This window comes from Neopsephotus bourkii, unplaced genomic scaffold (genome assembly GCF_033783945.1).
Source record: "Neopsephotus bourkii isolate Nb327-2 ecotype Australia unplaced genomic scaffold, CSIRO-AGI_Nbou_v1 NB_1154, whole genome shotgun sequence".
NCBI classification, from domain to species: Eukaryota; Metazoa; Chordata; class Aves; order Psittaciformes; family Psittacidae; genus Neopsephotus; species Neopsephotus bourkii.
Genome location: NW_026901640.1, coordinates 3523031 through 3539672, shown reverse-complemented (window position 1 = coordinate 3539672; position 16642 = coordinate 3523031). Strand labels below are relative to the sequence as shown.

The following is a 16642-nucleotide window of genomic DNA, read 5'->3' as shown; positions in this document are numbered from 1 at the left end:
ATCAGTGTCTACTATCAACAGTGATCCTCAGTTTTGTATCATACTCAAATTGCTTGGAGATACAGCATTGGAAAGTATCAAAAAGATAATGAAAGCATCAAAGATTTGTCAACTTGCTAGTGGCAGTCTGAGAACCACAAAAAAAAAAAATCACATTAAGTCCTTGTCAAGCAATACAGTGCCAAAGAAACCAAGATATCTACTTTGCTTCAGTTTTACAATTTTGTGTTGTTCTGAAAGCTACAATGCCAATGGAAATCAGATTTTCTGAAAAGTAAATTAATAAAATACAGGAGGAATTAAAAAAAAATAAATGTGAGAAATCACTCTGCTGATACAGTAGAAGCAGCTCCAAAACACAGGACTGCTTCTGAATAAACTCCTGAATGCCTCCAGGGCTCTGGGAGGTTTCAGTGGGAAGACCAAGGCGCAATACTTGCTCAAATTTCTTTGGCTAGCTTTATAATATTGAAGATCTCAAAGCCAAATACAAGAGAAGTAAGGTTTACTTTTCCTCCAAGGCCAGCACTGTTCCCTCCTTTCACCCTTTCCCCTCATTTGAGTCATTTAATGCTGTGTCAGAACCAACAATCACAACTATCCACTGGCTGTTTCCTTATCACACAACCAGCACTAGGGCAAAAGCAGAGCACTAAAGACAGGACAAGCTTGTGCTGAGCAGCCCATTCAGTAAGATTCCCAGCACAAGCTCCCTGCCTTCATCCAAGACTGGCTTTAATTTTCATCAGCAAAACAATCTAACACTAAACAAAACGCATAAACCACATCCTGCTGCCTGCCATGCCCTAAAAGTTCTTCTTGTAAAAGCTTTGGTCCTGCCCACAGGGAAAGTACTCCCACTCAGCACATGCAGCCAATGCTGAAAACCGTTGTCAAGACCCCTGCCTTAGCACAGAACTTACTGATGATCTCTTCCATTATTTGAGCATTCACTGGCCTCTCATCTTGCAATCAGGGGACCTCAGATTAGCACTTAACTCTGCCTCAAACAGAGAATTTTGGAGGCAGCAAGTTACTTATTCTCATGACTAAATTCCTCTAAGAAGCCATTCCAAACTGTGACATAGTCTCTTGGCTGTACTCATTCCACTGGCCTGCAGAGCAGAAGAGACTATTGCCATTTGACATCTGTTTGTGGGTATTTCTGAAATGATTTAATAATGTCAGGCCAGTCAGGTCACATCACAACACTAATCAACTGAGCTGGCCCTAACTGGCCTTGGAAGAGAAGCCTTCAAGTAAAAATTACCCTCCAGGGGACAATAAACTACTTCAATACCAGTTTAATCAGCAGTGTATTACTGCTCTGAAGAATAAGAGCATTTGTAAAACCCCCCCTGCAAGAATGGCTTGTGGGAGGAAGAGGTGACTAAGGAATTAAACTATCCACTGGAGAGCAAATTGTGGTTTGTTGGCTCCGCTGGGAACAAAAGGCCTATGGCTTGCTGCCCGAGCTTGAGGGGGACATGACTTGCTGTCGGTATTTCCATGAAAGCTGTTATATGATTCATTAGCTTTGCTGCCCCTCTCTTCCCCCCCCCTTCCCCCCCCCCCCCCCCCCATCATTAAACTCATCTGTTCTCTTGAGCTTTGGCTTGGCAGAAATGGTGCGCTGACATACGACAGAGTGAAAATGAATAGCTCCCATATTTAGGAGGAGAAAGGAATAGAAGCAGATGAGAGGACTAAAGAGCACCCAGAAAAGATCTGGCTACACATCCCAAGAAAAACAGCAATCACAAGAAATAACGTATAATACCCTTTAATCTTTAAAGTGTCATTTTACAACCTATATATCCTACACTGAAGTATCCCTTCCTCAAACATAAAATGAAGCCACCAGTAGGCAAGGACAAAACAGACATAGCAAAACAGAGCAATACAGGCTCAGTGTATGCACTGACAGTAGATGTTCTCATCCAAGCCATGTAAGCATGTTTTACAAATAAGAACAGCCCCAGAAAAAGTCTAACCCTTGGATAACCCCATCACCACCTTGTTCCAAGTAGAGAAGTTAACATTTCCCATTCAAGTGCTGCTTTCAAGAAAGTTTTTGTATGTTTTGAGTCTTTTTTTTCCACCTCTTCCCAACGATACCGATCATCAGATCACCTGCAGATGTTTTGAGGATAAACAAAACCCCATGGTCACCCTGTCAACCAGAGTCAAGGAATCTCAGCACTCCTGTTTGGAAACACAGGCTGCCTCACTGTTTCCAAGGCAAACTAATATTTGAAAGGCTTTCTCTGAATAAATACAGTGCACTGGATAACACCAGTGCACCCAACTCCCACGAAATGTTCTGACTGTTCCTTCCACAGGTGCTCTGGCCTGTGTTTGTATATACTAATGGTTCCTTTAGCTTGGGATAGCCAGTTTCAAAAGCAGAAAACTAACTGTACTGACAAACTGCAGCAATATTCTTTGTTGTTTGACATCTTTTTCTGTACTACTTTATAGGTGTTTCTATTCTAAAACCTCCATGTGCTTTATAAATATGAACATCCAGAGTACTTGGGTACAGCAGGAAAAGTGACCGCTTGCCACCAGCAGTTTTGGCAAGCATGATGCAAACTTAGACCACGAACCACAAAGTTCTTAGAAATGACTGCAAAAGCGGTTTAAAACAAGTTTTAAATCGGGAAAAGCCTATAACATTATTGCAAGAAATCCTTTCTGGACACTCTTACACTCCCAGGAACGTGTGGATTAACTTAAAAGAGATGATATTGGGCTGTTGCAGTCTTGTCAATATTGCGTTCAAAACATACCCATTAGACACCAGCAATGGATTACTTTGCAAGAAGGATGCAGTGTGGGATGTCTTCCTTTTGTTTTACATCTCTCCACAATCACTCCCTCAGCTATTACATTTCTTTCCCATTCCTCTGCATTAACATTCTCACTTCAAACTGCTGAGCTTGGGGCCAATGACTGCCTTCCTGGTCCTTGACAGCACTGACCAGCAGATCCAGAACCTGGGGTTAGCACAGCTGTATCTTTGTATTCTGAATCTTGATGGTTAGCTGAGGAGTCAGCATCATTCACATGGGCACTATCAGACTCTGGAAGTGATGCTTCTGGGACCTGTATTTTATTTAGGTTTGAAAGTAAAATACATCTTTGCCATAAAGTTGTAGCCTTGTTAGCCAAAAGCTATGCATCCCCATGTCTGGGTATTTCTATGTACACTTAACAGGAAAAGCTGTTGCAGTACATCATACTCTCATTAAGTATATGAAAAGAAGTATTTTACTCTAGACTATTGCCTGTATCATAACAGAGGCATTTAGGATGAGATTTTTAAAGACTTGAGAGTCCAGTGGTATCAACAGGAAGAAGAAGTGTTTTAAAAACCTGTCCCCAGTACCCCAAGATGGTAAGTTTGGGGTGAAAGACTTATAGATCTACCATACAGTGTCCATAAAGTCCCCCGAAAAGAAAAACAAACAAGATGACCCTGAGGATCATGCTCAGGGAAACAGGTCAAGACTTGATCGTGTGTAGTTAAAGCTGGCTCATGGGCTAGATCAATAAAGAGGCCGATTCCTGGGGTTAAGGACTGAACTTAGAGTACCACAGTTACTCAAGATACAGGTATTCCTGAAGTACAGCTGAATTAAGTTCATTCAAAGAGAAACAAAGCCCAACACCAGAAACTTCCACGTACTGCATTCTAATGTGAAAAACACGGGTTTGCATCCTAGTTGCCAGAAATCAACACAAACTCTTGCTCCAGCTGTCTTTACATTATCCTCTAAAGCCCTCACACACAACAAGGAATATGTGGTCAGAATTTACGTTGTCAGCAGGAAATGTTCCTGAAACTTTTTCACAACAAAAGTTTTGAGCATGTAATTTGATACAAAATGCATTTTTCAAGCATACTCATACCTTATGAACAGTGAAGACATTAAAACAAAAGTTAGTACAGTCTACACGTAAAAACCGGGAATAGTTTTACAACTGCTTAGGTGCAACAGAAGCATAAATCTTTCCCCTTCAATAAAAAAATTAAATAAAACACAGGACAAGAGAAAACAAAGGATGAAAGAGATTTTCAAAGCCCACAGGGGATCTGCATGCTCATTTATCATCGATGTTAACAGTAGAAAGCTGTTCAAGTCCCACTGCCGGCCCTGCAAAATCAAAGTCAGTTTTCTCACACTCTGGTTAGAAGTTCACAGCATACCCCTCTGTGCCATTAAACACCCCTCCCTTAGTTTGTTATCAGTACCATCCCTCCACAAATGATAGTAACATGTTTAGCTCCAGCATAACTTCTATAGCTGGCAACGGCCAGTGCAATGAGATTTCAGGGGCTGGGGATGTGGGCAGCCATACTTTCCAGCCTAAAGTTTAACTTTCCCTTAGGGCAGCATTTCTTCTGGTGACTGGATACTGGCAGCTTTTGTGTTCTTCATTAGCCTGCTGATTAACATAGTGCTAGAGAGTTCTCCACTACACCTAACTGCTGTTCCAGCACTCACTGCTGGATTTATTGTGCGAGAGCCTGGAGTAGCAATGCAGTGTACTCTGCCCCTTGCTTTGCCTCGTGATACTGGAGACCAGGTACGTATGTATTTGCTTTTAAAACAACAGCTACACATCTAACCCAAAGTTATAAGGAAACCCTGATGAAGCAATTGCAACTTTAATGGAATTTTGTGAATGAAATTCCCATGGTAACGGTAAGGAACAGAGTGCCAGGAAATACAACCGATTCCAGTGTTCTTGCACATTCTAAGCTCAAATAGAAACTAAGAAATACACAGCAGAAAACAGCGGGCCTACTGGGTTTTGCCCTATTCAGCATCTGAGAAACAAGTAGAAACAATCAAAAGGCAACCAGCATCAGGAACACATTAGGAGCCTTCCTAGGTACAACACAGACATTTAGCATAAGGGGAATTAGATATACCTGATACTGGCTCTTAGCTGTCTATAAAATCTGCTACTGATTAACATGCAAAGCACTACACTTCTGAAAGGACAATGGTGGGAAGACCTTCCACAAAAGCATCATTTTAAATGCCAAGGCCTGGAAAATTTCAGGCCTCAAGCCACGAACAATGGTGAAGGCTAAGGCAGCCAAGCTGCAGATCCTGACAAGTTGCATGTACATCACTAGATAAGCCTTGTAACTTTCTAGCTGCATCATGGAGACCGCACAAAATAACATCCGTGAGGCAGTAAGGTCCCTCCCCTGTAGCTAGTCTGTTCACACCAGCAAAGGATTTCTTCCAGAACAGCTTCCCTAAGGACGGGGCTGTGATCTCAGGTGTGGAGCAGTAACAAACAGCATTTACAAGGCACAAGATAAAGGGCAGTAACGTCTCTAGCAGGCTCCAAGCCAACAGCATTAGCTATGACAACAGCCGCCGCGGTTAAACCCCCGGGACCGTACAGACCTTGGTCGTGCTCCTCCACTCGCCCAGGTTGGTTGCCCATCGTCGGTCTCTCCCCGAGCTCCTTTCTAGGGCCCCGGCGCCCCGCTCATGCTCCGTGTGGGTGCCGGAGCCGGACCTGCCTCTGCCTGCTCCTACCGTCTACGCCTCACTCAACTTGGAAAGGGAGAAAGAAGTCAGCTCCTTCCTAGTTCCTGGCACAGGGCACAGAGCCTGCCGCTCATGCTGGAGCAGCTGGGGCTCTCCCTCCTACCTCATTACAATACCATGCACCGAAGGCCGGCCTGTGCAGTTCATTAGCTGCCTGGCTGCTGGAATAAAGGGAGGGGGAGAAAGAGGCAGGGACCGGGCGGGCTGGAGAAGGGAGGAGGCGGCGGAGGGACTCGTGGCGGGGGAAGCCACCCAGGGGCCGCAGGCGAGAACTGCAGCCGGGCCCAAGGCGGGCGCTGGCTCTAACAGGAGCCGGGCTCCAGGGCAGACCTGAGCACAGTGCCCCAGAACAGCCCCGGCTGCAGAGGGGTTAACGGCCAGGGAGCGGCTTCTGGGCCATGCACGAGGAAATGCCAAAACGAAATACCGAAATGCCGCAGGGAGCGGAACCGGGCAGAAAGTTGGATCCCCAAGAGCAGCCAAATGCCTCCAGAGCAAAGACAGAACTTGTTTTGCCCCAAATCTGGAGACTTTTTAATACACTAGAAATGGACTTTCGCTGCTGTTTCATAGAATCATTGAATGGTTTGGGTTGGAAAAGACCTTAAAGGTAACTGAGTTCCAGCCCTGTGCCATGGGCAGGGACATCTTCCGCTAGACCGGTATAACAGAGAGAGTTGTCAACCTTCAGTTTTTCATTGGTCTTGCTCTGATAGTTTATGGATGTAGCTAAAAGTTTTCATACGGCTGTCTACACTGGGATGACATTAAAGAGCTCCTGCCTACCCCACCTGATGGCATACCAAGCATAGAATGATTTGTTTAAAGAATTGGGATGACATTAAAGAGCTCCTGCCTACCCCACTGATGGCATACCAAGCATAGAATGCTTTGTTTAAAGAATAAGCCATTTAAGATCTGTAAAGAAAATCATTGATAGTATATTATTTTTCTGAATGATCTCATCTCTTATGATCAGCTTATGACCTCTTTTAAGTCTTTTATTAGATGGGTACTCAGCTTGCTCTTCTCCAAGGTACAGATACATATGTCCTTCAAATGCTGTTGAAACATATCTCCAAGAGATTTTCTTCTACTATAGACTAAAGAGTGACTTCTGCTTTTCTTCAGCAGGATTCACCAGAGGGATCCCATTAGCCAAGATAATCTCTTGGGCTGATAAATCCTGATACTGAGCTTTTATTATTTCAACACCTGCTTTCTATTTCCATAACACAAAGAGAAACAGTCTATCAGGGGCCCAGTAGAGTACAGTTGCAAGCCTGGAGTAATTATAAAATGTAATCACTGAGTCAGAACAAACACACCTTAAATCTGAGCACTTCATGACTGGAAGAACCAATCTGTCACTCTTGACAGTAACACAGAAGATAAATCAGAACATACTAACACCAGGGTAGGGAGAATGATGTCAGGCAAAAGACTTCTATCCAAGTCCACAGTGAAAGGTAGGATATGAATTTTAAAATCCAGCTATAGCCTGAGCAGAAGTCATGGGTAAGAGATTACCTTTATGGAGCCTGCAGCTCAAACTGAGCAAAAAGGAAAAGGAATAATGGCAAGCACGATTTCTAGTGTGATGACTAGGTAATAAATTATGACACATGGCTCAGTCTTTAGGCAACTATTTGTTACCTGAACATTTTACATAATTCGCCCTTCCTCCTCGGTAATAACGGTATAAAAATGAATGAACAATTTCATCTCTATAAAGCAGATTAGCTGGTTTCTTCCTAGGCATGAAGCTTGACTCATCCATTTGCACTGCTCACTTGTGGGACTGCCCATAAAGCCCCATAAACATCACTTTTCTATATATATAGTGAGAAGAGGAATGAGTTACTCAAGGTGTCACGTATATAATTCTTTGAACTCAGTAGTTGAACGACTGGACTTTCTTGCCAGGCATAACCTTTCCTGCATCCTACTCTCACAGCAAATTAATTAGCATAACTTCTGTTCCAATTATAATCCAAGTTCAAAAGGAAAGGTGTGAAGATGCCACAAAATGATCTCAAAGCCACAGAGACCAAACAGCTGGCAGTTTCTTCAGAAAGCTAAGGTCTATAAAAAGTTACAGATGCTAAGGAGCACTTCCAGAGTCCAAACTGTCTGTCCAAGTTTGGACTCAACTGAATGGGCCCTAAGGGTGGGCACTGACTATCAATACCAGTGTTCACACCATCGTGCTCTATTTCTTCCATTAATGCTAAAGAGTTTATGAGCCCTAAGTATACAGGTAGCAGGGAAAAGAAATCTACAGAGATGTATATATCATGCACAGTAGTGGGCCCCCAAGGATTAGGATTATAACATCTACATTGAAACCCAAAGGAGCAATTGTATTTTTAACCAATGCTAAAACCAAGCTTTTTTGTGGAGAGAATACTTGGTGAGGTCACATTTTATGGCACAGAACTAGAGCCTTCCAGAAACCCATCTGAGATGTAGCTGTCAATCCCTCCCTCTTACTTTACAGTATTAAAATCTAGTGTAAGCCAAAAGCTGCTAAAAAAAATAATCAGTGGAAAAGAAAACAGATACAAGGTAATTGCCAAGCCCTCTCCTGTTACTTGTTAGACCAGGCCAGCTCTGCGCTCCTTTCTTTCGCTCCCTCCCATTCTTTCAGTGCAAACACAATGGCACTCTGCCAGGGCATTCTGCTTGGGATACATTTAGGCCTAAAGAATGTGTGTTAAGGATCATTTCTCTTCAAACCAACTGAAGGAAAGCTGATCATTAACCTAGGGCAGGTAGTCCCCACAAGGCTGTGTTGACTTTGCTGAACAACTTCACTGAGAAGCCTGAAAAGAAATGAAAATAGAGAGATCATGGATTTGTGCTATTCCTGGGCCATCCAAGCACTTGCTGTTCAGGTATCCCTTGCAAGGCTTTTGTGATCATCACAGTTTGCTTACAGCTGTAATAGATCTTCCCTATAGGTGTTGGCTTGAGCCAATTAACTGTCTACAATTTAATAAATCAAGACATTACAGTCTTTAAGATTCAGCATCTCAGTATCCCTACCACACACCGAATCCTCTTAACTGGCTCAGGTCCCAGGGTGGTTAAGATGTGCCAGCAAAGTCGTTCTCTCACATCAGAGAGAAGGGTCTCTATTTCACAGATGGTTTTAACAAGAAGTTGCATGCAAAATCTGAGGATGCGTTCACAGAGATTCAGTGCAGCAGATGTAAATTGTGCAGTAGACTGGGACAGAGACAAAGCTGTGAAAGGTACATGCTGCAGACAGTGCTGTCAGAAGTTAATTCTTACTTGTTTAATAATGCAAGATGACTGCAGACAGCCTGTAAATGAGTCTCAAACCATTATCCTTAACAAGATGAGGTACTGGAAAATCCCAACACAGAGTCACTGAAATGCATTGCTCACACTCTATTCCCGGCTATGGAAGAAGGTTTGTATAATACAGCCAACAACAGAACAAGAGAATAATTACGTTAGTCAGCCTTCACATGCCACCTTCAGAACAAGACAGCATCCACTGACAGATCTCACTAGTTTAAGACGTCATGGGACTGAGATCTTGAGCCAGCAGACAGAGTTCAGTAAGACCACTGCTATTATTTCATTAAATGAACTAGGGAGTGCCTTCTGCCCTACTAAAATAAGTGTCTTCTCCAATTAAAATATCATACCACAGCAACATACTTATCAAAGGGGAAGAAGAATCCTGAAAACCAGTCACATGAAGCAGTGCACATTCTAAGGTGTAGAACTATCCATGGGCTACAGAAAGAAAGAGCAAAAATTAGGAGAAAGTGAAAATCTAACGTGGCAACAAGCACCATACAGGAACTTTTTCAAAGGCATGAGAAGTGAACATGTGCATTTGAGTACGCAGGCTAGCACAGAAAAAAGATCATTGTAAGAAGTAGGAGAAACTTGACAAGTAACTCCCATAAACCAGATCTAGAATGCCAGATTCCATCTACTTCAATCCTTGAGCTTTCCCTTTAGAGGTTAGTGGGTGAAATCTTCTAAAATGGTGTTGAAACAGTTTGACTGCTTGATACATGGGGAAATCACAGCTAGAGGAAATATTTTGCTAAATAATGTCAGGGAGGTAAGGTTCAGATTCACATTTACACCAGTATGCTACAAACAACCATGCAGACATTTCTACATGTCTATGGACATACACAGAAACACGTATTTCCACACACTGCTTTGCATGTTAAGTTCCTTCAGCGCTACTTGCTTATTTGAATGACATCTTGACAAAGCAATTTCAGTCTTCCTTTCCATTTTATATCAATTACAGAGCTAGTATCTCTTCTGCTTTAGAAGGAAGAATAATTACGCAGAACTTGTGTCTTGTACCTGAAAAGGGTAGCAAAACGCAACCAGCTTTCCAGATGAAGTTTTAAAGCATATTTATTGTTCCTGGGAAACCCAGATGAGATCAGTCATTTGGTTTCCAGTGAAGTCTTGTGGAACAGAACGTACCAATCTCATTAGTGTCTCTCACACTTGGCTCTATCTTTCACAAGAAAAGGGAGACAGTAACGAGCCTGAATACAAAGTGCAGCAACCTTTCGACAAACCTATAGCAGTCCTTTGATGTGACAGATCACAATAAGCAGGCCCTGTCAAAAACTGATGTATGGGAGAGTAAAAGGGCTCTAAGGTCAGAGAGCTGTCCTTCAAAAGAAATCACTTTCCTTTTTCCTGTTCTAATAGGGGAGCATTAGCATCTTATGAAGAAACAAACTGTCAATTAGATTTTTTCAAGGATTTTTAAGTAAGCTTATATTTATATATATATATGTGAAACTTGAGTTTTCTGATGATGTAGAAGAGGTTTCTGGTCTGGATTAGTTTCACATCAATCTAAATGGTTACCCAATACCAGAAAGTGGCAGACTCATCAAAACAGAGAAGTTAACAGAAAGAAGACAGTAAATTTGATAGAGTCCACATATTACATTCAAATAGGAACCCTGAAATGACAATTTATAAATATGCAAGAACCACTGGAATCCATGTTCTGCCACATTTTCAATTCTAATGGGAAAGAAGCACATCTAATGAGTGATATGTGCAATTAAACCATACACCAGTCTCCCCTCTAAAATCAAGCGCAGTTGAACTTGTTCAGGTTGCACAAGTGACACTCCAATACTTCTCCAGCACTAACCACTGGTAGTGGCCAGCTGCCCTCACTTAGTTAAAACCTCTCTGTTCTGAATATCATCACTGTCTACACAGAAAAGGTAGAAGCAACAGTTTCAGAGAGAAAATAGGATTCTTCTTTTTATACAAACTACGTGGTGAAAAGTGATGGACAAAGGGGCTAATCCTATGTACTGTACTAGAACTAGAAAGGAACAGAAGATTTACAGGTATCATGTTTAGTCACTGGGACATTAACTCTGACAACTAGGCAGTAATGTGACAATTCACAAAAACTCATCAAAACTGAAGCCCTCTGTATTGGAACAGAATATTGTTCAAACTAAACTGTTCCACAACAGAATATAACCCTCAAAACCTTCTATAGGCTTCACTGATTATAGCACATTCCTTGTATTTTTATCTTACCATACAATTTACTGGGCTTATTACAGCAGCATGCTTTGTACAGCTTCATTTCTCATGCTGGCAGTGATCCATTCTGGGATTAGCAGCTTTTGTCCAGGTAACCTGCAGAGTTCAGAGGCTCCACACAAGATGACTGAGAGATAATTGAAACTCTAAATATCTTTGAATTTGCCTCCTCTATGCTTCGGTATTGGCACTGTCTCTAACCCTTAATATTAACCAACTCAGCAGGCAGGCACAGAAAGAAACACTTTTGTTGCTATGGCTGAAAACTTGTGCCAATTATTGATTTTTCCATTTTATGCATCGATTTCTAATGAAGCACGGGAGGACACAGCGGGCCATTGATCCCTCACATTCCTGCTGGCATCGTGGCTTCTCCTGGCCCCTGGAGATGTAACACATCCGTCACTGTGAGAAGGTATAGCACCAGTCTTTAACATGGTTTAAGCTTTAGAGAGATGCTGAGCTTGTCAGGAAAATACTCAGAATTTCTATAAATAGTGAGTTAGGGGATTATAGCATTGTTATTCACAGTTTCCTACTGTTTCTGAGGCAAATTCAATAGGTCTCTATAGATTTAGAAATACAGAAATAAGCTGATGAAGCAGCCTGAGAAAATAAAGTAAAGCTCTTACTTACTGTTCAAAGATAACTGATACTTCATATTGGAGCTGGCACAGCTCAATATGAAAGTCAATACACTGTGAAAAACAGGGATGCCTGAAGTATTCTGAATGCTTTTGGACTATGTGCTCAATCGGCCCAGTCACACATCCTGGCTGCATCTCTTCTCTGATGTCCAGCATAAGACTTCTTTTTATTCCTGTCAAACCTGACAGATAATAGCTGCTGGCACTGAAATAACATCAAGGAAGCACATGAACGTGATTAAACTAGACAGCCTTGAGGGAAATGTTCAGAGAGTGCTTATCCTGGGAGTTTGTAGGGAGTGAGTGACAGAGTGAGAGCAAGGATTTGGAATGACTTGTAGGATCCACTGAGCAAGTCATTTCACCTGTGTAACCCTCAAACTTCCCATTTGCATACCAGTGCCACTATGCAATGCGCTTCCCAAGTGTACAGTCACATAAAAAGCTTTGAAATTATCTGTGAAATTGCATTATCTAAGGTTATTTGGCTTGCAAACCTCAAAGGATCAGAACCTGAAAAATCACATATTTCCTATAAACCTGAACCTTAAGAAGAGAGTCCTGGCTTCTCATAAAGATATACATTTGTCTATTTAAACACTTTGCTGTATGGTTTCATAGATTGGCTGCCTTTATAAGTGCATACATTGAAATAAATATTTCTCAGGATTAGTGACCTATTTCCTCCTGTTTTGCAATTTTTCCAGCTGTTTCATTAACTTAAATATTAAAAGCAACACCAGAGCTCTGTAAGTTTAGGTTTATGTTAAAGCCAAATTGCTACTTTAGGACAGTACATGGAAAGACATAACACTGTGGATAAAGAAGCTGCATCCAAGACACTTATTTCTCCCTGCACGTCATTTCCCATTACTTGGGGTTTCAAAACTGCCAAGCAGTCACGAAGCCAAACATCACAACACAGAGCTTCCAGCCAGAACCTGTCTCCAGTTCCATTTGCTCAACTCCACTTGCCAGGAATGGACACATAAGATTGGCTTCATCTCCCTTTTAAGTTGTTTATGATTTACTGCATTAGCTTCCAACAAGGCAGACAGGGGTAGTTATGTCAGCAAAAGGCTAAAATGAATAACTTCAAGTCCACCAAGGGCAGCAGACAACAACCCCATTTAAACAAGCAATCTTGATGTCAATTATTTATTATCTGCAGTATTTGGAACACATGCTATTGCTCAAGGTCAACACACAAACATTGGACAGTCACTCCCCAAGGAAGAAAGGAACCTAAGCTTTCCCCCCTCCACATACCTTGTTTCTCCTGATTTCTGTTACACAATAGCATAATACCCACTGAGTACTGCCAGAGTGCAGCTGGAACCAATATAATATCATTTCAGTAAAATAATCAAATTGCTCAAGCAACAGACAAAGAAACCTCAACCTAAAAAGTACAAACAAAGGGGGAAGGCGCGAGGGGGAGACGTGATGCCTGCAGTGAAGACGTGAAAGAAAAATGCAGAACTGATGAAAGCAGTCAAAAAAGCCAAAGAAAGTGGTTTCAGAACCAAATGTCAAGATTTACAGTTGGCTACATACACAAACATCTGCATTTCCTATACAGGAACATTTTTACTTGGAGTAGCTCCACAGCCAGTCAGCATTGCAGCATAGTCTTGATCATAATCAGAGACTATTTGGGTGCCATTTCAATCAAATATAGCAGCTCAGTGTTCCCTCCTTTTCTTATGTTCCTAGAACATATCATGCCCCCTGTCATGTCTGATATTTAGTTTTCTTTTTAGCAACAATATACTGTATTAGAATGTCCCTATTGGTATCTTTCTGTAGTGTGATAATCGGAAAGTACCATTCAGCTTTGCATCTTTGCTCACAAATATCCAGTACCTTTCAATGAGTGGCCACAAGAGCAACACATACACAGAATATAGTTAGATTTCTGCTCTTTTGGACCATGGAATCACTGTGAAAATTAAAGATATGCAAGGTACAGGTCTTTATATACATGCCTATAATACTCCCTATACGACCAGGGACAATTCTGTCGAGGTTAAAAGGAATTTTAGAGGGTTAGTACCTATATGCTCAGTGTTTGTCTACACAGTATAGGTAGCTCCACACTTTGTCTCTTTGCCTAGCACTAATATTCCCACTCATGCTTCTACAAGTATTGATGCAAAGCAATATGCAGAGTCAGATGTAATGATGCAATTTAACTTGGCAAAACAATACCCAGATGTAACTTGACCTCCATAAACCATTTTACCCTTTGTATTTAAAGTACTCATCACCATAGATCTTATCCCTCCTTCAATCCCAGTTATTATACACACATGCAGAAGGGGGCTCTCTATTCCATTTGCTAGTATTTTTGTGTCTGACATACGTATTCCATTCTGGAGTCCCTGCAGTGCTGTTTCCCTGGCTGCATTCCCAGGATCCTACGCTGCATCATCTGTACAGGTTTTATTTTCCCCACATTATACCTCCCAAGCATCTTTTGTCAACATCATGCCTCCTTATTGATGGTAAATCTCAAATGCTTTTGGATACAATTAGTCACTTGAATTTGAGGATCACGCTGCAGAATGTGATTTGTCTTTTGCTTACTGTGAAGATTTATGCTGTTTAAAAACGCACCATTTTCTTTCAGGGGTGGGGGAAAGTATATAAAGACTGGTTTTTTTTTCTTCCCAGAAATCCCTTCTTGGTTAATAACATTGTTCTGTTACACAGCAAAACCCTGCAGAGGCTGTGACAAATAGGGAGGTCATGGTCAAATTTAATAAGATCTCAAATACCCTTGGAAATGCCACCAGGGAGCAGACAAAAGCAAGCGTTTGCTGAGCTCCTGAAGGAAGGCAGAGCAGTTGCACAGAAGCCCTTGGTATGCAGATGGTGTTTCTGCCTTTAGAAACAGGTTTAGCTCTGGAACCAATGGTAACAAGCTGATGGGGCTTCTGAGGGACAGAGAGTGCCACCCCACAGCTTAGAAGCACAAGCTGTATGTGGAGATGCTCTGGCTGGATCTTTGGTCTCCTGCCTCTGCAGTAACCATTCTGCTGGTCTGGTAGAGGTAGAAGGGTGAAGCTGAGCAGGGCAGCTCCTGGGAACCCCCAACTCCTCCCTTTTAGCTTCAGATTTAGCAGTGATAGGCCAATCTGCAGGGCACAGCATGTTTCATCCTGCATGCTGTCACAGCAGGTAAGTTATAATGGGCTGCAGGGGGTGGGGAGAGGGAAACTGCTAGGATCTTGGTGAACCAAGTGATACAGCACATTTCACATAACTAGACTGTCATCCTTTGTATCTACCTGCACTGGGCTTCAGGCGACTCTCAGCAAGCTCAGAAATGGCTCCTGTTGTAATGGTCTTCTTCAGCCTGGAGACTCCAGGACCTGCTGTCACCCCTGGCTTGGTAAGCATGTCATCACTGCTGGCCCTCTTCAGCTGCAACAGAGATTGTAAGCAACCAGAAGGTTAAGACCTTGAATAGTTCCATTAAGTCATTCAAAATGCAAAGTCCCTGGCAGAAAAGGAACATTTCCTTAAAGTAGCCCAATAGGAATATTGCTTCTATAGTCACATTATGTATTTCTTTATATTTTTGTATTTGTTTTTCATTTTTGTGAAGCGGGTCAAGGAATAAATACTATTTCAACAGTGAGGAATAAGAATGGGAAAGACCACTCAAATAAGCAAATACTGAAAGACAGGGAGAACACAGGAGCCAGTAGATCTGGCTTCTCTGATCTTGCTGTGAACACCATTCACCACATTTCCTTGCTGGTATGCATTTAGTCATGTATCGGGGCTGCGCAGGTAAATGCCAGTTGCAGAGCCTGGCACACTGAGTAGGTCAAAGCAGCAAATAACTGGCCCTTAATGTATATAAAGTAAAAAGATCCTAAAAGGATCTGCTGGTTCTCCACTCAGGATCATACAGTTTTGGCCCAATGGTGACTTTAGATCCTCTGAAGCAGTGCCTGAGCTGCTCCAACAGTAAGGAACTGCCTGTTCCTTCCTGTGTTTGTCAAACAGGAGCCACCAAACCTCATGGCTTCAGAAACTAGGTTACCCAACATGACCAATGAACATGCCAGAGACCAAGCCAAAATCTCAAAGCCATTTAGCTGAGAAATTCAGGCTGCCATAATAAAAGGCAAGAGCAGCCAGTGCAAGATTTAACAATTACCAAGGGGAAATGCCTTATCTTCAACATGGTATGAGTTCAGCTATTTACCCTCCTTGCTTTTTGAAAAGCAGTGAGCAAAGATGACCCATGACCTCATGGCAGGACCTAATGCCATGTGTGTGACTGGAGACTGTTGACTCAGATGAGAAACTGAAGTCTGTTTGCGGGAAAGCACTTTGTTCACATGACCACCAAGGAAATCATTCCCAACAAAAAAATGCATTGTTTCCAGAACAGATCAGCTGCACAATTCTAAAGGTTAATACTGATGTTTCATAAGCTTGGAAGAAGGTGAACTGTGTGCTTTCCAGGGCATGTTACAGTATGTGTTTTTTTTAAAGCATTTAAAGCACTGTAATTTATTTAGCTTTATTGTACATGACAAAGCAAGGGACATTGTTGCTGTGAGGGGTTCATTTGGGAGGGGGATTTCTGGTAAAGCAAACCTACTCTAGGTGCATACTCAAGAAATCCATGCAATACAAGCACACTGACCATAAGATGCAAGGAGAAACACTGGAATTATGCTGCTTCAACAAGCAGAAGTAGCAATTTCTCTCAAGAACTTTGGTCACTGATTTCCCATTGGTGTCCCTCTCTAAGAGCCTGGGTACCTCTAACAGCAGTCTGTAATTAATTTCAGGGAAAAT

General features: G+C 42.1%; 1 protein-coding gene across 6 annotated transcripts in view; it reads right to left on the bottom strand.

The window, feature by feature from the left end:
• The window catches only part of SPECC1 (sperm antigen with calponin homology and coiled-coil domains 1), an 83813-nt gene that overhangs the window by 54903 nt on the left and 12268 nt on the right, over positions 1-16642 (bottom strand). For 5 of the 6 annotated variants that reach the window (XM_061363548.1, XM_061363549.1, XM_061363552.1 and 2 more), the window contains exon 3: positions 15112-15247. In XM_061363548.1, the coding sequence (XP_061219532.1) occupies positions 15112-15247 (136 nt within the window). Of the gene's footprint in view, positions 1-5432; positions 5765-15111; positions 15248-16642 lie in introns of those variants that run through there. The other variant, XM_061363547.1, reaches the window with a different exon arrangement.